Genomic DNA, 23,745 nt, shown 5'->3' on the forward strand with positions numbered 1-23,745 from the left:
TAAATAAAATCATCATTTCACCATTATTATTAATAAATTCTATAATTGATGGGTCCCACACCTTTTTTACATTTCTATTTAAAAGTCAACAACCCAATATAATTCATACATCCAAACAATTCAGAACACTTTTAATAGACCCGCATATTTTCTCAATCTCTTCTCACTACTATTCTCAAACACTATCTTTTCTCTCAAACACTTCCACTATCCAAACTCAATTTTCCTCAGGCCTCGAAAATCAGCATATGACACAGTTATTTTGATACTCTTCTCCATGATGTGGCGGATAATAATAGTATGTGAGCACGGGAGGAGGTTGTGTTGTATTAGCGTCATCCTTCTTCTCTTCTTTCTCCTCCTCTTTTGCAGGCCCAACGGTCAGAAGTTCTGTGTGCCAAAATTTGCTCACCTTCCTCACAACATCCACCGGGTCTACCATGCCAATGACTGTCAGTTTTTTCTCCTCCATGTTCATATCAATTGAATCAATGCCTGCAAATGTTGTTGAACAGAGCAGAATTAGATAAGTTATGTAGAGAATGATTAAGTTTTCTTTTTTCAATCAAATCCGAGACGTTTAATTAGATAGGATTGATAGCTCCAATTGGTCGCACATATTTGCAGGAAAAACAGAAATAAAATTATCTGAATCACAAAAGTTGCATTCAATTAATCTTAAGAGAAATCTTGACACACAGATGGCACGACCAATATGTTTCATTGTCTTTGCCATTAACAAAACACAGGCAGCTGGAAACCTGTTAGAGTCTATACCTATAAGGCTGGAAACTGCTTTCAGGGCCTTCTGTTTTTCTCTGTTATCGTGCAAGTCCAGCTTCAACACAACTTTCTGCAACAAAAACAATATATTTTTGTTTCAGAGATTGGAGACAACAAACATGACTATGATGAAACAGAAACAGTAATACTCTCTAAATAAAGAAAGACGATCATCCCAGAAAAGTTCATACTTTTGGAAATCAATTTCCAATGTCTGCTTATGAATAATCCAGTGGTCTTCAGAGAAGGGATAGTTTCAAGAACAGTGACAAGTGCAATGAAGAAAATGATCAAAGAAAACAACGAATTCTGGAATATCAATTGTAAAGTTCATCAAGAACTCTACAGTATAAAAATTGCATGCAGTTTACTATATTAAAAAAATCGTGAAACAACCAGAAGTTACACTGGCATGGAGGGAAACCTCACCTTCATTTTCCTGGGTCCAAAGTTCTCACACAGGCGGGAGGGAAGGGGAAGCAAAATAAATGTGTTTTAACAAAGCTTAGTTTAACCAATCACATATATATAATATAAGATGAATGGATGAGCAGAGATTCTATAAGTGAAGCAGCTGAAGAAGGAGAATATGCGAAGAAAGAGAGAACCCCAAGACTTTTTCTCTTCGATGAACAAGTTTTGGAAGTTGGCAGGACTTAAATAAAACTAGGGGGAATTCTAAAAACAAGTCAAGAAAAAAAAAATCAACTAAATTGGAGAGTAGCAGGTGGACCCGAAAGTTGTGTACCAAGTCATGGTATTGGCCGTGGTATTTGTATCTACTAATTCTTGAACAGTCTTGAGAGTATCGACACGTCGTATTCTTATCCTATGAGATGTTATGTGATTAAAAATCATTACATGTAAGCAATTTTTAATAAGGAATACAAGAGGATTGAGCTATAGAATTTGAATTACAAAGGGCTAGAATTCTAGAACAAAAAAGGGCAGAAAACTCTCTCTCAATTCTCTCTTGGCTTCTCTGTTGGAAGACAAGTGAAGAATACAAAGTATGGGTAGCAAATGGGGTGGACGTGGGTATAGGTGAAGGGCTAACATGGGGGGTGCTTGGATGGCCAAGTGATATGAAGGTAAGTTGTGAAAAAGGGAGGAGGAATGAGATGCAGAGTGCAGCTAATTTCCAACTGCAGTCTAGTCGAGTGGGTGAGGGCTAACGTGGGGTGGTTTGACTAGACATCAAGCCACTATTTGGGCTGATCTTGAGAAGTCATGATAGCCAAATCATAGCATTGAAAGTGGGAGAAATCTTGCTCAAGAAGCTTGGCCGAAAGAGATGGTTTCAATGGGACTAAGTGGGGTTAATTGAGTACTGGTGTCTAGTTTGAGACTTAGTTTAGGTTTTCAGTCATTGCTTGGTTCAAATCATTTTTTTTTATCAAATGAAATTACCATGATTTAAGGGAGTGGTTAAGGGTGTAAAAGTTTGTAATTGGACGCATCATCCAATTCCACACTCCTACACATAGCACTTCCAATAGTTTATGTATTTTATCTTTTAAAATATATCACTAAAATTTATTTTTTTTATTTTACATACTGATTTTTACAATATATCATACATCAATTTATCTATTTTTTTATATTATATTATTTAATGGTTTGTTGGAAAAAAAAGTACAAAGAGAGAAATTATTGTGAGAGATAAAGTACATAAAAAGAAAATAAATAAATAAAATATTTTTACATTTGTGAATAGTTCATGCTAAATGTAGCTGAATACTGTAGCAAAATGTAAAATAGATTTGAAAATAAATGATCCATTGGAGGCACTTTTGAGCTACTTTTTTAAAAATTTTACATAAAAATAGGTTTTACAAAAACCATTGGGGGTGGTCTAGTTTTTTATTTCTATCAACGTCTTCGAGCACATAAAGGTGTAGCTGAGTAGAAATGATATTTGCATTGTGGAGTGGACAAATATTGCATAATTTTTTTAAAAAAAATGAGTAAATATAAGATCCACATAAAAAAAATTAATTTTTTAATAATATATTCTACTCTTTTCCAAAATAATTGTGTAGTATTTATGCACTCCACGATTATATCTAACATTACTCGAAAGAATAGAAATCAATCTTATTTAAGTACTTAATCAAATTAAATATTGGTGAAGTTTTAAAAAGAAATAAATACATTATATGGATCACTTTACAATATTTAGTACTTCTTAGTGTGTATGGACTGCAATAGAAGATGAAAAACATGAATAGGAGGGTGCGAAAGAAAGAGAATTTTTTTTTTTTTTTTTATACTTTTCTCTTCGTTGAATAGGTTTTGGATCGAAGATGCAAAAAATAAAAAAAATAAAAAAATAAATCACGATATTATTATATCGTAAATAGGTTTTGAATAAGCCACGATTATATATATTTTTTTTTATATATGTTTTTTTACACTTTTAAATATATTTAAAAAAATAAAAAAAATCACGATATTATTAAAAAATAATTTAATAATAATTAAGTAAAAAAAAAAAAAAAAGAAAAAATTTTAACAGTAACACCGAGCTGTAAGAACTAATGATAAGAGTATCATTTTCTTTAAATTTAGGGTGGCATTACAGCTACGATTGATTTTCGTTAATTATTTTGATATTTTTTTTTCTTAATTTATATATATATTTTTTTAAAAAATTGATAACATTATTAAAAAATACTTCCATAATCTTAAAGTAAAAAAAAAAATGCAAACGGTAGCGAGAAGATTAGTATTATCTTTTTTCTAATATAAATTTCACATTTTTAACATACGATTGAGCATGTTTATTGGTATAAATTTTATATTTTTTTTTTCTTTTTTATTCATATTTTTAAAAAATAAAAAAATATATCATTATTCTAAATTTTATTTCCTTAATTATTAAATTAAAAAATTAAAAAATTAAAAATTAAAATTAAATAGATGAAAGGTGAAAATGAGAGAGTAAACTCGTGGGCTACCATTTTGCTTTGAATATTGATATAAACGAATTTTATATTTTTTTTGTCAGTAGTAGACCGGTAGTATAGCGTGGTAAGCGTATCACTACCCATATTATTTATCTCTCCCTCCAATTTAACCGTCAATTATGTCAAACAATCAGAAAGGGTTTAAACTTTATATGAAGTCTAGAGCATTAAATGCTATTAAGTATGTAAAATTGTTCTCTAACGACCAAATCTTACACTTTTTTTTTTTTTTTTTTTTTTAAGGAATGCTTGATAAAGTCCGGAATATATAAGCTAAGCGAATTTAAAAAAAATAAAATTTATTATTAAAAAATTATTTTTTATATTGATCTTAAATTTATCTATTTTTTAAAAAATAATATGTAAATATTATTTCTATTTAAAAAAAACGATAGTATGTAATTTTATTAAAACGTATTTCACTTATAAATATAACAAACTCGATAATTAATATCAGAATATTCCCACACGTCATCACTCGACAGTGATATGATATCACTAGGAAAAAAGGCACCATACAAGATAAGGTTTTAGTTAATGACTCGAGCCATCGGGAGACCCACTTGGCTCAAAAGATTTTTATTTTTATTTTTATTTTTTTTATTTTTTTTATTTTTTGGTTTAAGCAAGTTACATAATATTTATAAGAATAGAGTACATAACATTTTAGTAGCAGGAAATTAATAAGTTACATCATTGGGTGGGTCTTTTTCTATAGAATTACAGTAATGAAGGGGGAATTTGGATTAGAGGGATGTTATCAAAGGCTTACGTTGTCGCTGCCCATTAAGCTAAGTTATGCGCGCATCAATTTTTGGATCAATAAATTTTCCTCACCTTCCATTCCTTGAATGAGTTTAGATAATGTCTGATGTCATTGATGATCGGACTCATGATCCATTCTTGAACTGAAGAGATATTTAAAATTGCTTGGATAGTGACTTGTGAATATCCTTCGAAGATTATTCTTTCCAATTTTAACTTTTCAACTTCTTTAATAACCATTAATGTAGCTGATGCTTCTCCTACATTTGAACTTGGCTCAAAAGATTTGTTTGATGAAACACTAATACCTTGATCATCTACATCAAGAAATATACTTTCACCACCAAAGTGTCATGATTTAATTGGTTAATTTAGTTTTATTGGATTTTAGAAAAGAAAAAATATATTTGTAATCGTGAATTGTACTACCGTCGCATAATCGCTTTGAAAAAAATGAATAAAATATTAGAATTACATGAAAAAATTAATTTAATAGTAGACATTCACTATTTTTCAAAACAATTACGCGACATTTACGTACTCTTCACAATTATATGTAGAATTACTCAAAAAGAGAATAGGAGAGATAAAGTAGAATAAAAATATTATAAAATTAGAATATAATTTTTTAATATAATTTATGTTTCGAAATTTAAAAAATTAGTATTTTTTTTGTATTATAAAGTTAAAAAATTATAAAAAGTTTAAAATTAAAAAGTATTTATATTTAAATAATATTTTAAAAAAATTAAACAAATATTTAATATGGACGAGATTATCCTACTTTCCCAGCAAGCCCAAAAGAAACTTCGTAAGCATTATTAATGTATGGCTTTTCAACATCTTTATCGATTGGGAAAGGTCGTAGAAAGTGTGCGCGAAAACGTCTAAAGCCAAGACTACTTTAGACTAGCTATTCAGATTGGAGTTTTTCTACACAATTTTCATCATATTTTATATTTTTTTAAAATTTTTAAAATTTTTTTAGTTTATTTTTTTAAAATTATTTCAAAATTTCTATTTATTATTCATATAATAAATATTTGATAAAAAAATAATAATAAAAATTAAAAATAATATAAAGTGTACAATATTAAGAGATTGTTAAGATTTATTCTTCAGATTAAGTGTGAAATTTCATTCTTCTAGATAATTATACGGTTTCTTGAATTATTTTGTAAAGAGTACTACTAGGGTGCCATCAGTAATGATTGCTGGGCATGTCATAGATAAAATTTATATTTTAATTTTATTAATTTATATATTTTTAATATTTTAAAAAAATATAAAATAATATTAATATACTGATCACTTCAATAAGTAAAAAAAAAAATTAAAAAAGTAAATACATGAACAGGAGGAAGCAAAATAGAGGTACATAGTCACATAAATAGCCTTATTCTTCTCCAAAACGCGTAAATTTTACGTAACGAAAAGGCCATGACCTTTGAAATTAAAAGGGATCATTCAATAATTGACCTAACTTTTGTAGACAAGGACCGACCGACTTGAAAAAAGAAAATGAAATTATCTTGTAAATAAGGCATCAAAATTGAATTCCACTCATTACACATAAATTGTTTTATTATTTCACGACCATAGAGACGTGCATTGCATGATAAAAGTCTTCAATAATTGCAACGATGGAATTAAATGATTAATTCGGAAAAGAGAGACGTATCATGTGTATCTTACAATATTTAATATTATGTGTATATAAATTTTTGAACAAAATGAAACCCATATGAGCATTTGATGTTGTGTTTGTATATCTGTGTATTAGACCATTCAAGTTGGTCAAGAAGTTAGAGAAAAAGGTACTAACAATTGTTAGTTGTTAGTGAGAGTTGATAACAGTTTGGACAATTAAATGTTGAATTTATTAGCCTCAATATATACATATACATGGCATGTAATTTATACCATGTATGATGTCGAGTTGTTCTAAAGTTTCTAGGATCCTTCCTAAGGAGGTTAAAATAAAAAACAAATTAGAAAATCGATTAAACTAGACTGGACTAAATCGAATCAATGAGTTCGGTACGATTTTTAAGTGGTTTAATGCGGTACTAATTTTTAAAAAATGAAATGAATGATAAGCTGGTGCAGTACAGGTTTTTCTATTTTAAAAGTTTTTATATTTTTAAAATCGGTTCAAACCGAATCATACCAATATATATATATATATATTTATAATTTTTTATATTATATAAAAATTGTTATATTATATTATATAATATATATGCTAAATTATTAATTAATATAATATGAGATTTTAATCGTATTATTCAATTCTATTAATCTTATAACATCAAAATAATCTTATAACCTTTAATATAATATTTGATATAAACATATAAATTTTAATCTTATAATATAAAATTCATATAATAAAATTTTAATTTTAAACATAAACAGTAATATTAAGTTATTAATATAAATTTACGTTTGATAAATATATATATATCAAGGATACATTTTCAGTATAATAAATTATAATATATATTCTTTTTGTAAATATATTTTTACACATTTGATTATATATAATCATATAAAAATTATAAAACTTATATAGAATATAGTTAAATTCAATATTATACTAATATGTGCTAATTATTATAAAATAAAATATAAATAGACTAATAGATTTGTAAATAACATATTATTACTAATATAGATAATTTATAAAATCGAAAAAATTAGATTGAATCAAACCGAAATCGAAAAAATTAAAAATTTTAATTTTAATAATAAATCGGTTTGATATCAATTTTTTAAAATTTTAAAATCGATATATATCGATTTAATTTTAAAAAAATTGTATAAAACCGGATTGAACTGAATTACACCCTTCAGCTGAAGAAAAACCGCACATATTAAAGAAATCAATTATGCCTAAAAATAATTCGGCTGAAAGCGATGAACGTAGCACCGTATCACTCATAAATAGGGTGTCGGCCATCCATGATGAGAGTGATTCGAGTGGATCCCTCTTCCCTGAAAGGCTATTCGGCTACCGTTTGATTTTTTTTTTTTTTTGACATTTTAAGATTATTTTATGTAAATTATTAATAATTTATTTTTTAAAGATTGATGTGGAAACCAATGTTTTGAATACCGTACCGGATGGCGTACCGGTCAAGACACTGGAACGAAATATTTCGGTACCGGTACCGTTTCGTGTACCGTTTCGGGATAGTCGATATATGAATAAATTATATATATAAATATATATAACAATTATATTCTAAAATAATAGTTTATATATGAATAAATTATATATAAATACATACATACATATAAATTATAAATAGTCTAATCTAAAATTGGGGATCAAAAAATAAACTTGTAGTTTGAAAAAACGAAAAAAAAAAAAAAAAAACACAGGCCGAAATATCGGCCGGTACCGGCCGAAATATAGGCCGGTACAGGCCGGTACAGGCCGAAATTTAGGCCGAAACGGCCGGTACCGGCCGAAACGGCCGGTATTTTGGCTGGTACGGTATATATCTAGTACCTGTACCGGCCGGACGGCCGAAACGAAAAATTTCGGCCGTACCGGCCGGTACGATACGAAATTAAAAACAATGGTGGAAACACTACTTTTAATGTGGGACTATCACGTTTGATATTAAAAATGTTCCACTGAGGCTTTTTTTACCTGTCAAGATCTCAATTCCTATCTATGCTTGTCAACTTTTTTTTTCTTCTTTTTTTCTTTCTTTCTGAGCCTATGCATATTTGATTTGTATAAATAACTAAAGAATAATGTTAAATATAATTTTATAGTATTTAAATATTGCATATTTATTTTATTTTTTTTAAGTAGAATTTATTATCAAAAAAATAATTTTTTCATAAAAATTTTAAATTTATCCGATTTTTTTTAAAAAAAAGTACGGGAAACTTATATTTCTAGTAACTAAAAAAACATCTAAGGTTGGTAGGAATGTGAGGGCCATTTAAGGTAATTTGGAATTTAGTGGTTGTGTTTCGTTCCTCTCGTAATGGTAGGTGCAATTATTTTCGTGTAAAAGAGCGCAAAGATCTGTTCTGCAAAAAGAAATCGTACCGATAAGACCTCGTTTTGGATTAAAAGATAAAATGAGATGTTTTGGATAAGTTAAATAAAATATTATTTTTTAATATTATTATTATTTTAAAATTTAAAAAAATTAAATTATTTATTATATTTTGTATAAAAATTTAATAAAATTATAATGATGAGATTAGATTAGTTGAGATTACTTCTCAATCCAATCTAAACGGGCTTAAAGCCTTGTTTGTTTTTTAATATAAGATAAGATAGATTGAGATGAAAGTTGAAAATTAAAAATTAAATAAAATATTGTTAGAATATATTTTTCTAATATTATTTTTATTTTAAGATTTGAAAAAATAAAATTTTTTATTTTATTTTGTATAGAAATTTGAAAAAATTATAATAATTAGATAAAATGATATAAGTTGAAAATAATTATGAAAACAAAAGATATGCTACACCTATTGAAATCTATGGAATCATGGACATTGAAGAAAATTCATCGATCTCAAAATTGATGCTTGCATGATATAGTGCAATGGACAGCCTTCATCAACCTTTATGAAAGCATAATCTCAAAATTGATGCTTGCATGATATAGTGCAATGGACAGCCTTCATCAACCTTTATGAAAGCATACTGCTCTCCTCAATTCTCTTAGTTTACTTAATTTTCATATTGATAAGGACCCTCTTTAATTTGGTTTGTTGTAATTAATATTATATGAACCTTTATCTTTATTAATGCAGTAAATTTGTCGAAAAAAAAAAGTTGTGAAAATAAAAGAGGGCTAAATATAACAAAGATGGGAGTTGAATGTATTGATTTGAGTCAAGTTGACAGACACCTGTATGGGTAAATGATCTGAGATGGGCCTTTCTCGGTTTTGTAATAAAGTTCATTGTCTCCTGAACTTTGGGTCGATTCTTGATTTTTGGCCTTGTCGGCTTGTGTGCCACTAGGCTGTTCAGGTTGTTGAATTTCGGTTTTGACCCAACCTTATTAAGTATTTTTCTATTAATAAAATTGCATTTGTTTAGGGGGGAGAGAGAGAGAGAGTCATTAGATGATTTGGATTTTCATATATTAGTAAAAAATGAAAAATATCATATTATATTGCATACACAAGTACCATCTGTCTCTCTCTCTCTCTCTGCATACTGTCTTTGGTGCACAACCAAAGATTCCACAAACTCCAATGTATAGATCATGAGAATGAGGAAAAATAATCCCCAAATAAAACATCATTATTAGAACTACTACTGCTTCTGCAAAGTTCTATTGAAGATTTATATTGATTGCATATTGGTAAGAGAAGAAATGTCGGTTCATGATCAGCACTTTGAAAATTTGCCTGCACTATTTTGTGGATGCAGATTCAACTTATAAGGCAGTCCGAGCAACTTCTAGAGCCTCCTCAACTGAAGATGCATTCTGAAGCCTGGATTTGTCAACAAAAGGCTGCCTCCTTGCAAGTTCAGGAAGGAGTTGAAATTCCTTAAACAGCATAACAAGGCGTCAGTTTTATAGTCTACTAAGCCAAAGGCAGTATAATAGTTCAATAATCCAGAGTCTGCTTAATATAATAAAGTGGGAGGCAATTTACAGAACCAAAAAAAATCTATATTTAAATGTTAGATATCAGTTTCTTGTCCTCTCTCCAGGCTCCAATTGATTGCCCAGAATCTATGCAGGAATACGAGAGTTAAAAATCTTACCCCAACAATCGAGCTGTAAAATGACTTTGGTTTCAAATTCCGTTCCTACTTACGACTTTTGGTTTACTTGATTAATTAAATGGGTATGTCTAAAACATGTTATCAATTTTGGGTTGCACAGAGGTTGACTTACCCGATTTTGCTATACATCAGCCACTATTCACTCTCACACCCTACACCTAACATCTTTTTTTTTTTTTTTTTTTTCATAGGATGTAGGGTGTGGGGTGTGGGATAGTACATAGTGGCTGATGAGAAAAAAAATTTCATTTTCTCAATTGCTTATGCAATACTCTGGCATCAGAAATAATGTGCAGATATGTTCTAGTAGACACGTATATGCGTGAACCTAAGACTTGTGAGACCTATTAAAACAGACTCGTTGATCATGAATTTTCTCCCGTGATAAATACATCATATTGTTGTGTTATTCAGCTATCACAAATAACATCCCAAGTTTCACGAAAATCTTCCAAAAAAATTGCCACAAACTTTTCTCTTTTGTTGTATTGATGATAGAAAAAAATACCTCAGTACTTCCACTTTCAAGAAGAACTCCTTTCAGTTTACCTGTAAGACAAGAATAAACTATTCATCCTTTTTCAATAACAGAAAATTAAACATGCATACACGCATGAAGAGAGAGAGAGAGAGAGAGAGAGAGAGAGAATTTCAAATGAATTACAGTACCAGAATCTATCCAGAAAGTAGCTAACTTAGGATCGAAATTTCCGATTTCAATCGTCTCTCCAACTGTTCAGAAGGGAAAAAAAACTATGACAGAGTGCCCAGTATAAGGAAAAATATCTAGCATTCAATGCTACAGTACATGCATTACAGATTCTTACCATTATCCCCAAAAAATTGCCACCATATTTTTCTTGGGCTACCTTCATACTCAAATACCCTCGAATAAAAATATGGAAGATAATCATACCTGTAAATCAAAAAGTAAAGCAATTAGCGACGCAAATCAATGAATAGAATGATTCAGAAGGGAGAAAAAGACACTGACAACAATGTTATGTCCTGGACATTAAGTACGAGAAAAGAAACTGACATACGTGTGTGTTTGGGCACTCAGTAACGCTTTAATGCAATGTTGAGCTGACCGACGAGCATGATCCACATGTTCAACTCGAGCTATACGGTCATAAATCTATAAGGTGCAAACCACACGCATTTTTAGATTAAGGTTGTTACAGCAAAATTTGAGACAAACGTACCTTTAATGGGAAAGCTGCGACGTCTCCAACTGCAAAAATTCCAGGAATACTTGTCCTGAATTGACCATCAACCTGAGATTTGATATTATATATATCATGTCTACACAAACGTTGATTTATCTATTTTTTTCTCTGGCCCCTAATGTAAGCAAAGTTACAGTTGGAAACAAACTTATTATCATGATTATTGAATGAAAAGACACTTTATTTTAGTGGTGTTAGCTTGCAACAATTTATTATCAGCTTTATGATTGCACAAAGTATTTCAAGTCAAATTTGCATTAATTTTCGCTACCTAAGAATAATTTAAAATTAGACTTACCTGTATTCCACCAACAGTGGTGTTTAAGTGCACACTTTCAAAGGGACTGACGACAGGTTTTGCTCCAATACCAATAATTACCTGCAAAAAAAAAAAAAAAGCATTTTCCATTTCATCTACTTCTAAATCTTAACCTCGCATGTTCAAACAAGACAGATCAAATTTCATTCTCATGAAATTATAAAGCATGCAGTGAACGACGAGGATACTTGTCCCTAGATAAGAATAAATGTGTAAAATATAATTCACAAACATGGGCAGAAGATTACTGTGTCCGCCTCTATGGTAGATCCATCCCCCAGTTTGACAGCAGCTACACGTCCATCAGGACCAGCTTCTAAGTTTTTAATGGAGACACCCTGGTTGACAAGGAAACAAGCTAACATAGTCTCTTTGTAGGGAAATAATCAAATGGCAGCTGCTCACAACTTAAACACAACTATTTTACACAAATGATGCATGTGCATGTATGTGTGAGAGAGAGAGAGAGTACCTTCAAGAATTTGACACCATACTCTTGATAGAGTTCTTCATATCTTCGCGCTAGAGAAGGAGTAAATAGTCTTTGCAAAAGATGACTCTCTGGAAATATGATCTTTTTTTAAGGAAAAAAAAAAAGTGAGGTTATCACCATGTAAGAGTACACATTCTGTGCTTTATTCAACAAAAGGATGGAAGAAATTCAAATAACACTGAGATGGATTAAATTGCGGTTCTGCTGAAGTTTCATGCCATCAAGTTTTCCCATCATATAGAAGGAAAACTTTCACAAGCTGCCCATCATGTAAAAACTGCTTCATGACATATCTACTGAGCAATCCAAACCGATATTGGAACAAGAATAGCTTTAATTAAGGTATTGAGGATTTTCTGGGCAATAAGATAAAACTTTTAAAAGTGAACTTGAGAAACCAGTCAAATAAGATAAGAGTTGGCAGGGGTTATCAGAGCAGAGGCCCAGGTACATCAAACAACAATTATTAGCACTGTTCATAGTCTTGAGAAACCAGTCAAATAAGATAAGAGTTGGCAGGGGTTATCAGAGCAGAGGCCCAGGTACATCAAACAACAATTATTAGCACTGTTCATACGGGCCGGGTTTTTTCCCGGCCCGGTCCGAAACCCGGGAAACCGGATTCCGGTTCCGGGTTTCGGCCCGGATCATAACGGATCCGAAACCCGGATTATAAAACCCGGACCAACACGGTCCGGGTACGGGTTAACCCGGTACCGGTGGTCCTTTAAAAAAAAAACCAAAAAACCCCCCCCTCCGCTCTACTCACTTACTGTCTCCTCTCTCTCTCTCTCTCTCTCCTCTCGTTTGTTTCCTAGTCTCTTGCTGCTGCCATCGCGACGCCGTCGCCACATCTCTGTCGTCGTCGACCTTAGATCGTTATTCCGGTAAACCCCCCGACTCATATATATATATATATATATATATCTATCTCTCTCGTTGCGCTGCCGCAGAAGTAGAAACCCTAGGTCCCTAGCCGCCGCCATCGTAACCCCGTCGGGCGCATCTCCTTCGCCGTCGCTGCATCTATTTGCCGTTGAGATGGGTCGTGCAGTGGTGGATGGCTGCTTTGATTTGCTGGTGACCGTGTATTTTTGGAATGTTTGGAAACTTGTTTTTTGTTTTAATCTGTATTGGGTATCGACTTTCTGTATTTTATCTGTTTGGTTGTTGAGAAACTTGAAGGAAAAAAGCCCAAATTTATTTCCTTCGTCATTTTCACTCTCTGTTTGTATAAATAATGTACTCATCCATGCTTGTTTCAGTCCAAGAAAATTTCCATAAACACCACAGTTGAGTCCAGTGTATCTGGAAATTTTTTTTTTTGAAAGTGTATCTGGAATTTGAAGTCGATGAAAGGCTTCTTTCATCTTTGTCTAAAATCCGGATACGATCCGGAACCCGGATTTCCGGGTTTTAAAAACCCGGATTCACCCGGGTTTCGGCCCGGATCTAACCTGGATCAATCCGGTCCGGGTTTCGGTCTGGATTTGAGATCCGGGTTCCGGTCCGGGTATACCCGGGTTCCCGGGTTGGAACCCGGATGAACACGCCTAACAATTATGTTCCAAAAATGTGAATAGAAATGATTATGAGTTCTGTAAGTTCCAATATTCGCCACTTTCATTAACTAAATCCATCCCTACCTAAGCAGCTGATTGGACAGAAAACATACCGTCGTATCAAGATTCCAGCCAACAGCTGCAGCAGCAACCTCCATGCCAATATAACCACCTCCAACAATGACCACCTTCTGTGCCCTCTCCTAAAAATAAAATGGGAAGTCAATATAAAACCAGGAATAAGCAGCTTCCAGCTATGAAGCAATCATTGATGAACATGCAGATCACAAAATAGCCTCTGAAATCAATTTTAACAAAATTTTAGCGCGTCACAAATCTCAATGGGTACACATCTATCCATACAGAGAGTTGACATCTGAGAATTTCACCAGTTCCACATTATAGGATCCTCTCCATTTCACTTAACATGAACACTATCTATTTGGTGTAAAATATGAGATATTTTAGAAATACAATGTCCAAAAGTGATTATGTTCATAAGTGAAATAATTAGGCATCCTATATTTTTAACGAAATCAAGTTAAATGAAAAGGATCATTGTCCCTATCTCTACAGCTGGCTAATTCTCTCCACTACATCTAAGTGATTGTCATAGGAGGCTTTTGATATGATAAAACTAAAAAACAAATAAGTATATTTCATTCTGTATTAATAAAAGGATGACATTCTGTGGTAACATTTATAGAAGTTTCTGAATTTTCAATTTTCAAACTTCCACTTCAAGAATACTGAAGGAAAATGTAAATGAAAAGCTAGCTAAATTTGCTTAACACTTGATGTAGCATAGCTTCAAATGTTCTGGTTGAATATGATGACGTCTTTTAACAGCAAGCAGTTTTGTTTGACAAATAAACTTACTTATTAACAAGAAGGTAAATACCTATATAGATTATATGGATTTTGATAAGAATCTCATACGACACTTATACACTTGGTGCAACTGTTTAAAAATTATATGCGTATTCAGTAGCATAGCATACCAAAACAAGTCAAAAGAAGTCGATAAAAAGATGATAAAGAAACTACCAATGATGATATTAGTGAATCAGCATCTGCAACATCTCGGATATAGTGAACCCCAGGTAGGCTTCCTCCAATTTTCTCTGGAAACCTGAAAAATTAGTGAAAAAAAATTGAACCATTTAGATGCATAATCTGAAAGCACTCAAATTACTTAGTAATTCAAAATTTCAAGAGTACCTTGAGGTCGTGGATCCTGTAGCTATTATAAGTGATCCATATTTAAGCAGCTTGCCTGAATTTGTCATCAATGTTTGCTTTTTGATATCGACACTTGTTACAGGATCTTCATAAAACATCTAGGGAGGAGAAAAACAAAGATTTCAAACTTATGGATAGCAATTCACATAATAATTAAGACTGTTCCCTTCAGAATAAATTGGAAAAGTTCCATGAATTTGTACATTGCTCAGTGTAAGAATTCTGAAGAATACCTCTATCCCTTTCTCTTTATACCAGTCAGGGGATTGTCTTTCCCCACCAGATCCAACACAGGTATGGAACCCCTACATTAACATTCAAAATCAGAATACTTCCTGATCATTGCCAACAATAATTAAGAAAATGGCATTTTTATACAATATCGTATGTCTTTTCTTTTTGGTTTGCTTAACATATCCTATTTCAAATTCAAGGAATCAAAACTGCCACAAGGTAGGACATTGATGTGTCAAACTTTCATTAGAGGATACAAACTAAGTTTTACGACACGATCTAACAGCAGGTGCTCTCTTAACAAAAACTTCAGATCACAATTTCGAAGCATTGCGTACATAAACTAATGCAATGCGTAAAGAATGATAGTCCTTACAGGTAAGCGTGCTGGCTTCTTATCTAAAGGAAACAAGTAAGCTTTCGTTAAAGCCGGCCTTTCATAAGGCGCGTATGCCTGCGAAAAAAAAGAGCCAAGAGCTTTCAAATAATAAAAGAATTTGTGAGTTAAAATTTCAAATTATCATTCGAACTCAGTGGCTAATCAAATGAATCTAGAAATGAAGACAGGCTCACCTCTTTAGACACAATACAGAGTCGTCCATCAGCCATGCCATGTTCGACTAAAGTCCGAGCCGCGTAACCAGCCGCATTGCCACCTCCAACAATCACAAACCTAGCGAAATCGCATTTGAAAGATCCCTTCTCGTCAATAATATAATCACAGTAATTGAATCTAACTCCTTCCCTTGACTTAAATTTTTGGGAGAATAGTTGAATTTTACATAGTATCGTAACAAAGTTTTGAATTTAAATTCTGGTAAACTTAATCTATTTAATTAAATATTTCGTATGTCGGATTATTCCCTTGAAGGAAGATGAGTGTTAAGAATAAATTTTAGGAGAAACTGTAAGTTTCAGACTCAAAACCTTAACTTCAAACGGGAACCCAAAAAAGCAAAAACTGAAACGAAACAAAAAAACTCATAAACTGAACTCTCTGTTGTCGTTAGCGAATGCCGAAGAGGCGGCCACGTAGCTTCTCCGGAAGCCACTGAATCCGACCGAAGAAGGCTGGTGAGTTGGATGAAGAGAATCAGCACGAGGGCACCAGAGCGACAGCCCATGCTTGGTTGGCAACGAGTTTAAGATGGAGGCCATTAATCTACGAACTGTAGCTTGAAAAAAAGAAAAGCAATTAGAGCAATCGTTACGGAAGGAAGGAAGGAATTGAGCATTGAAGTTGAACCTGCAGACATAGAAATAGTAGGAGCTTTTCTGCACTGTGATCTAAGATGGGAACTCGTGAATAAACAAACCAAACGTCGGTGGCTCTACAGCGGGTCCAAGAGCCAGGACACCGTTATAGCTTTAGACCGACGGTCGTTGCCAGCGTTTTGGGAAATCATACCACGTGTCCCCGAAAATATCTCGACGGCGCGGATTACACGCTCGCAGACTATTGGTTTATTCCGTTGATTACATTTTTTTTTAATACCCGTTGATTACATTTTTAATTATCAATCTTTTATTAAATTTTAATATAGTGTTGACTAATTTAATGAGATATTCAGAAGTGATAATTAAAAAGTTATGAAGGATTTTTTTAATATTTTATTATTTTAACAAATTAATCCAATTACAACTAAACACCGTAATGTCGGCATAATTCAATGCAGCAACTCAGGCGTCTCCGATGTTTGGGTTCTTTTTTTTTCTAAGCAGTCTGATGTTTGGGTTCGATCATTGAAAGAGCATAAATGATAGCTCTTTAATGTAATGTAATTTGTGTACTTTCTTGAAAACTCCACTCTCATGACTACATCGACATAGAAGATAAGATCAAATGGGTTCTTCGTAACAATGGTAACTTTTCGGTCAATTCAGCCTATGCCAACCTAACAAACATACAAAACTCCATACTAGAAAATCAAAACTCTCAAATTTAGAAAAAGCTTTAAAAACTTAAAATGCCGGACAGGTTTAGGTTGCGTTTGGATATTGAAGTGAGTTGAGTTGAGTTGAGTTGATATGATAAAATATTGTTAGAATATTATTTTTTAATATTATTATTATTTTGAGATTTGAAAAAATTGAATTGTTTATTATATTTTATGTTGGGATTTAAAAAAGTTGTAATGATAAGTTGAGAGATGTTTAGTAACCAAACGAAGCCTTAAACTCTTTTTTTTAGAAAATAATGTACAGTATTCTATCCATCAAATCTCTCATCAAAAGAGTAATTTTCACCGTTCAAAGAGATCAAACCATTTGCCTTCTGCAAGACTGAAGAAGAAAATCTCACTCGCCTCTTCCTTAATTGTCCCTTCTCTATAATCTTACAAAGACAATTTCAATGGCCAATCAACATTTCCACCTTTGCCAATCAGCCAATCTCAAACTGGATCAAAATAATCATCAATCCTGCACCTCTCATAAAAATTCTTGAAGAGGAAATTCATCCATTCCAACTCTTTGCAACTCTTGCCATGGACAATCTTTGGTTTCTCATAAACCAAGTTCTTCATAATACCCAATGCCCAACAACTGAGTAGTTTGTTTCCAGAGTCACAAAGCTCCACAAAGAACATAGTAAAGCCTGGACCATAAAAAAACATCAATAGGAACTAAAGTGGCAAACTCCTCCAGAAGGCTACTATTCATTAACATTTGATGTAGTAGTAAGAGATCACGGCAGCATCATAGCATCAGTATACAAATCAGAAAGTAGAAACTCAATCTTTGTTCAGACAAATTACATCTACAACACCAACCCAAATTTGGGAGAAGCATCGGCAGCACTTATGGCCATCCAGGAAACAACAAACAAGGGCATTAAAAAGATTGTAATAGAAGGGGACTCAAAACAGGTAGTGCAAACTATTTCAAATCCAAAGGCAGCCTCAGACTGACAATGCAAGTCATAACAAGGTATATCCACTACAGTTTACACAAATTTGAAGATTGGAAGGTACAAAAAATCATCAATCTCAATCGATGCGCACATACCTTGACGCAATTGGCAACATCCAAACTGAAATTTAGAAGCATCCCCTCATTTTAATCCTATAATATCTCCTAGACTTTTATAGTGAAAAACATCCTCCTGTATAATTATTTGTATAATTATTTTCAGACTCAAGCTTCTACTTTATCGATGAAACTTGCCTAAAAAAAACTAATAAATTTGTGTACTTTCTTTGATTTGATTGATAGTAGATGTCAACGATAAAATCTCAACTAATTGCGAGTGCACATATTTTTTACACAACGGATAATTCAAAAAGAAATCCTTCACTTTCACTTCCCCTACATGTTATATGAAGTAGCCTGCTTAGGCACCCATGTTTACCCATGACTCTGCTTAACTCATCAAACCTAAAGGCTAAAATACCGTGTCTTTCTTTTGGGATAAACTCCTGGGAGAATCTTTTCAGAAACCATCACACTCGACACCTCCAAATGGCATTCCCATTGTCTTTTTACTACAATGGGATAAGCTCCCTTTGCTTTGCAACAAAATCAAAGTGTTAAGTTCCTTATCAGTTATCACTATTGTCACCAATTAACGCGCAAATAAGACAACCCTCCTAAGAGAAAGAACCTCAAAAATAACATTTAAGAACAAAATAACCTTAATTGGGTATGTACATTTCTCTTCAACCAAAGAAGTTTCAGTAAGATTTCGAACTAAGCAATGCATACTTCAGCGCAATCTCAGTGGCTGAAGCTACAATTCCAAAAAAGACTCCTGTACAGATCCAAATCAATGATCACAGGTTCAAACTTTCCTCTGTTCATAGGCCAAGAACACCATAGATGATAATCTGCCGTGACCAAGTTGAACCTGGGATCAACAAAATTACCTAAAAAGTTTCTAACTTCAGGAGCCTGGATCGATCAGTACCCCTCTCTATTGTGTGCCATATTTACATTGGGGATGCAGACACTTTCCCAACTTGGTCTAGCACATGGAGAATCTCTGTCCTGCTCCTCACAAGCGTATGAAACACCTCTCTGATTTGTTGCTGCAAAGGCACCAACCCCTCCTCCATCTTCTTGCAAGTTTCGGCTAATTCAGCCACCTGCGCCACCACCTCCTCCAAGCCCTCAGCCTCCGTCGGGAACTGAAATGACTCGGCGAATTCGATCAGAGACTGCCCCAACCTCTCCAATCTCTGCGTCTCTTCCAGTAGCCCGGCCAAGCGGGGTTTCTCCCTCTTCTTCTTCCACTCCTCCGAAATCTTCTCTTGCAGCGCCACCATAGATTGGGCCCAGCCCTGTTGCCGCGGCCAGGGGAAATAGGTTGGCAAGCCGTTCCTCTCCTGGCACGGTATCGCCGCTATCAAAGCCCACATCACAAACACCATGACCGTGCTCATTATGTAGACAGGCGAGGCCAGACCGGACGATTCCGCGCCACGCGGCATCACCAGATTCGCCGACATGGCCTGGATTTGCTTCGCGGCCGACCATCCATTCGCCATGTTCCACGACAAGGACTGAATTTGTCCGGGCAGGGCTCGGTCCTTGATGGTGGCACTTCTACGCCCGAAAGACCAGGTTCGCTCCGCAGACTTGTGGTTGCTACCCTCTTGCTCCTCGAGAGTCAGCATCAGAGAATTCAGGGCCTTCTTCGCACGGCGGACCTGTCCATCGAAGATGGGTCTCTGTTCGAACGCCGAAACCGCGATCTCCCCCAGCTTCTGGTAGTGTCTGACCGCTTCTACCCCGTGCGAGACTGCATTGCAAACATCAAGCGCCTTCACGACGCGGTCGAGGTACTCCGGGACGAGCCGGTCGAGTGGGGGCTTGGAAATCTGTGAAGGGTCTCGGCCCACTACCAGAACGGCCTTGAAATCAGCTTCGCAGCAAAGGAACACGTCGACGAGCTTGCGGAGCCAGGAGACGGAGAGGAGGGCATCGGCGCCGTCCTCGGAGCTGGATGAAAGGAGATCGGAGAAGCGGTCCGCCACCTGTTTCTGGAAGAGCTCGAGGTCCTGGAGCTCCTGCTCGTGATTTCCATCCATGGAAACCACCTGGTTCCGGCGGATACTGATTCGGTTCAGAAAAGAACCCTGGTTGTCCGTTGCACGCATTGTTGACTCTAAAGATTTCGATGTAGAACGATCCCGAGTACAAACTACAAAGATTTTATTTTACTGGGGGAAAAATCAGAGAGAAATAAAGAAGCAGAAGAGTAGGAAAATTGATGAAGAAGAAGAAGAAGTCAGAAAAATTGAGATGCAAGGATAAAGGTCTCGGTTTGGAATGTTATATATGAGCGAGATACCTGGTCATGGCTTCTGAGGACCAGACCGTTTCTCCTTCGTTTTTGTGGACGCTGACGGCTGACTTGGCTCGCTCTTCCAACGAAAATAAAATCAAACAAAACCATAAACACAACGTTGCATGTTGTGTTGAGTGCAAAGGCACAACTCTCCCCTAATTTAGATTTTTTTTTTTTTTTTAATTATTGTTGGAACTTTTCCCTTATATCAAGGTTTGAGCTTTTGATGTAGTTTTTCACGTAGTTGTTTCTACATTTTTTTTTTTTTTGAGAAAAGGATAAAAATTAGATCTTAGCTAACACACATTTTCTTTAGGAATTGAATTATTTATCATCCCAAACCTTAATTCAACAAATAATAATTCTATTTAATATATTTATATCATACACCATTCACGTGATATAATTTAATTTAAATAATAAATTTTAAAATTTCGATCATATCATATGCATAGTGTATAGAATAAATTTTTTTAAATAATACTACTCATAAATAAATGAATTTGATCTTGAAGACTGGTTATATTTAGATAGTGAGGTATTTTGAAGTATTTTGTAAATAGTAATAAAAAATATTAAAAAATAATAAATATAAAAATAAAATAATAAATAATAATGAGTAGTGATACACCTACAATACATTTTACAACACATTGTACAACAATGTGTTAAATGAGGGGCATTATTGTAAAATCATCTTATTTTTATAAGATGATTTTACAATAATGTCCCTCATTTAACACATTGTTGTACAATGTGTTGTAAAATGTATTGTAGATAAATCATTTTCCTTCTCCAAAATCCCATTAGGAAAGAAATGGGAAGAATATGGTGATAAAGAATGGAATTTTGGTGATTTATAAAGAATAGGAGCTTTTTCAGCAAGCCAGAAGAGCGAGTTGATCCCGTTGTTGTTCTAAGCCACACAAACACTCCCGGTGTCCATTCACCATTGTCCGAGTAGGAAAAATTCTTTAAATTAGTCATTATTTATCATTATACATTTTATGTTTTATAAAAAATACTTTTTTTTTATAATAACGGATCACATTCTATTTATAATAGAAGATATATAAATTTGACTTAAAAATAAGTCAATTATAAACGTTAATAATTTATTAACACACTTTTATGACTGACATAATCTAATCCAGACGACAGATCTCTAAAGACCTAAGTCTAAGAGATTTGTCGTGCACAACTCTGTCCACGATAGATTTAACAGTAATCGGGAAGTCACAAAACTCCATGCCACGACTAAGCAGAATAGGGTGCACCAACTCCACCATAAGTACCGCCTAAGTAAAGGGGGACCACTCTATTCGTACTAAGGTTCGAAAGCACAATTTTTTAGATTTTTATTTTTCTAAAAAGTAAAGACATGACACGAAATAAAATACAATGGGAAACCAATGCGAAAATCGAAAAAGTAGTGTTCCAAGAGGCTGTTGTGGTGTGTGTAGAACATGCGCCACTCTGGGAGGAAAACTGATAGTTGATTTTGGAAGTCTCGGACTCACAAACCCCAGAAGCGTCATGTGTGGCGTTGGCAAAGGGCTTCCCGGTAGCGCGTGAGAGCCACTCATCGAACATCTCCTAGAACTTTAAACCACGCGTGCGAGCTACTCGCGGCTCTGTTTGGTGCCGCATTCAGTGCTTGAAGATCTGCGGCTGGGCAACACCATAGAGGGGCTCGTGCTGGTCTATGGTAGCCGAAAAATTCCAGATTTGCAATTCTCCCTCATTTGGTTTGAAAAAAATACAAAAGCACAAAACTAAGCACTACACAAAGAAGGGGGGAGGGGGGAGAGAGGGTGGGAAGGGGAAGGGAGCCGAAGCTCCCAACCCCTCTAGCCGGATCTGTGGTGAAAGTTTAGAGAGAAGGGAGAGTGTTTTGGTCTAAAGAGAGGGGCACTACACAAAGGGGTTTTTTTTCTACCTTATAAAAAATACATCTATATTTTATAAAAAATACCATCATACCCTGTAAAAAAAATAACAAATTTTCACGTTATGTATAAAAGTATTATGTGAACAGTTATTGATTGGTAGCAAAACTTTAAAAACAGCGAAGTGATAGAAAAAGGATCCCTTTGACCAGTTCAACGGCGGGTCGACCCTCTTCTCAGTACATATGAAGCTGGAAAGTCAAACGAAGAGAATTTTATTTTCCGTTTTTTGTCACTCTTTAGTTAAAGCAGCAGGAAGGGGACCCATAATCTGAAGATATAGATTTCAGTCAATATTCTTATGGAAGCACCCAAAGCATATGAAAATCAGATTGAAAATTTGCCAAAAAGTCAGCACTAATATTTATTGCAGATCACAAGTACCCATCCCCAGCATGGACTTTTGAGTTCCTTTTTTCTTTTGTCAAAAACTAGACCCATTTTGGCAACTACGTATGGATCAAAGAGATTTTGCCGGCCTAGATTCGTATGGATAATTAAAAATTAAAGATATTTCTTAGAAAATTAGGTTAAAATAATGTTAAATGCACAAAATTGAGGTAAGAGTTAAAGAAGAAACAAGAGGGAGGTGGTTAGAACTTAAGACACAAGTCGTTCCTAATACAAGTTTAAGGTTTTTAATGAAATGATGCATGTGCTGACAAGTGGGTTCGATCCATTTTTACTTGACTATTATGTTTTTTTTTTTTTTTTAAAAAAAGCGATTGGGTTGACCCATCTTACATTATTAGTGCTGATCTGATCCTACCTTAATTGGGCTGTTTCAAGCTTAATGTAATGTAACTAGGGTTGATCCTAACTTTAATTGGGCTAAGTTAAGACTTAGAGGGGATATGGATGGGCAATTGCTTAACTAAAGTTGAATTGAAATCTTATTCGAAATGGTTTATGGTCTTCAATTCTCAATCTCGCTACAGATCGATCAAAATATTCAAGAAGAAAACGGGAATATTAGTTAAAGAAATTAAAATAAGAAAAAGGGAAAGATCACTTTCTTGGTTCGGTATTTTAACACATTTGTTGTCATGTCTAGAGTAGTTTACTTATTAAACTAGTTGCTTGAGTAGGGAAAGAGGGATATTCTATTAACCCTCTAGCTAATTATTTCCTA

General features: G+C 33.8%; 3 protein-coding genes across 3 annotated transcripts; all 3 read right to left on the reverse strand.

The window, feature by feature from the left end:
* On the reverse strand, nucleotides 1-1,434 carry LOC108997429 (heavy metal-associated isoprenylated plant protein 39-like). The gene is made up of 3 exons (XM_018973705.2): nucleotides 1,213-1,434; nucleotides 778-853; nucleotides 1-495 (listed from the first exon to the last, which is right to left on the reverse strand). The coding sequence occupies exons 1-3, from the start codon at nucleotides 1,216-1,218 to the stop codon at nucleotides 242-244; spliced, it is 336 nt and encodes a 111-aa protein (XP_018829250.1). The 5' UTR covers nucleotides 1,219-1,434; the 3' UTR covers nucleotides 1-241.
* An 8,194-nt stretch (nucleotides 1,435-9,628) lies between these two features.
* On the reverse strand, nucleotides 9,629-16,768 carry LOC108997427 (monodehydroascorbate reductase, chloroplastic/mitochondrial). The gene is made up of 17 exons (XM_018973703.2): nucleotides 16,624-16,768; nucleotides 16,372-16,546; nucleotides 15,951-16,050; nucleotides 15,754-15,831; nucleotides 15,377-15,448; nucleotides 15,123-15,241; nucleotides 14,949-15,033; nucleotides 14,015-14,104; nucleotides 12,319-12,420; nucleotides 12,095-12,184; nucleotides 11,826-11,906; nucleotides 11,504-11,575; nucleotides 11,342-11,436; nucleotides 11,126-11,214; nucleotides 10,968-11,030; nucleotides 10,807-10,847; nucleotides 9,629-10,056 (listed from the first exon to the last, which is right to left on the reverse strand). The coding sequence occupies exons 1-17, from the start codon at nucleotides 16,631-16,633 to the stop codon at nucleotides 9,943-9,945; spliced, it is 1,476 nt and encodes a 491-aa protein (XP_018829248.1). The 5' UTR covers nucleotides 16,634-16,768; the 3' UTR covers nucleotides 9,629-9,942.
* Nucleotides 16,769-18,991: 2,223 nt separating this feature from the next.
* Nucleotides 18,992-20,739, reverse strand: LOC108997482. The gene has a single exon (XM_035694007.1). The coding sequence runs from the start codon at nucleotides 20,471-20,473 to the stop codon at nucleotides 19,304-19,306; it is 1,170 nt and encodes a 389-aa protein (XP_035549900.1). The 5' UTR covers nucleotides 20,474-20,739; the 3' UTR covers nucleotides 18,992-19,303.
* Between the last annotated feature and the right edge of the window lie 3,006 nt (nucleotides 20,740-23,745).

Source organism: Juglans regia, chromosome 9, assembly GCF_001411555.2.
Source record: "Juglans regia cultivar Chandler chromosome 9, Walnut 2.0, whole genome shotgun sequence".
In the NCBI taxonomy this organism is placed as follows: Eukaryota; Viridiplantae; Streptophyta; class Magnoliopsida; order Fagales; family Juglandaceae; genus Juglans; species Juglans regia.

Bases quoted from the DNA above. Each gene is read 5' to 3' on its own strand.
- LOC108997427 (XM_018973703.2), bottom strand. The intron at 16,051-16,371 runs GTTCAGTTTATG...CGATTTCGCTAG, and splicing joins TTCGCTAACGACAACAGAGA to GTTTGTGATTGTTGGAGGTG. The intron at 11,907-12,094 runs GTAATCTTCTGC...TTTTTTTTGCAG, and splicing joins CTACCATAGAGGCGGACACA to GTAATTATTGGTATTGGAGC.
- LOC108997429 (XM_018973705.2), bottom strand. The intron at 496-777 runs GTATAGACTCTA...CAACATTTGCAG, and splicing joins AGCAGTTTCCAGCCTTATAG to GCATTGATTCAATTGATATG.
- LOC108997482 (XM_035694007.1), bottom strand. From the start codon at position 20,473: ATGCGTGCAACGGACAACCAGGGTTCTTTTCTGAACCGAATCAGTATC.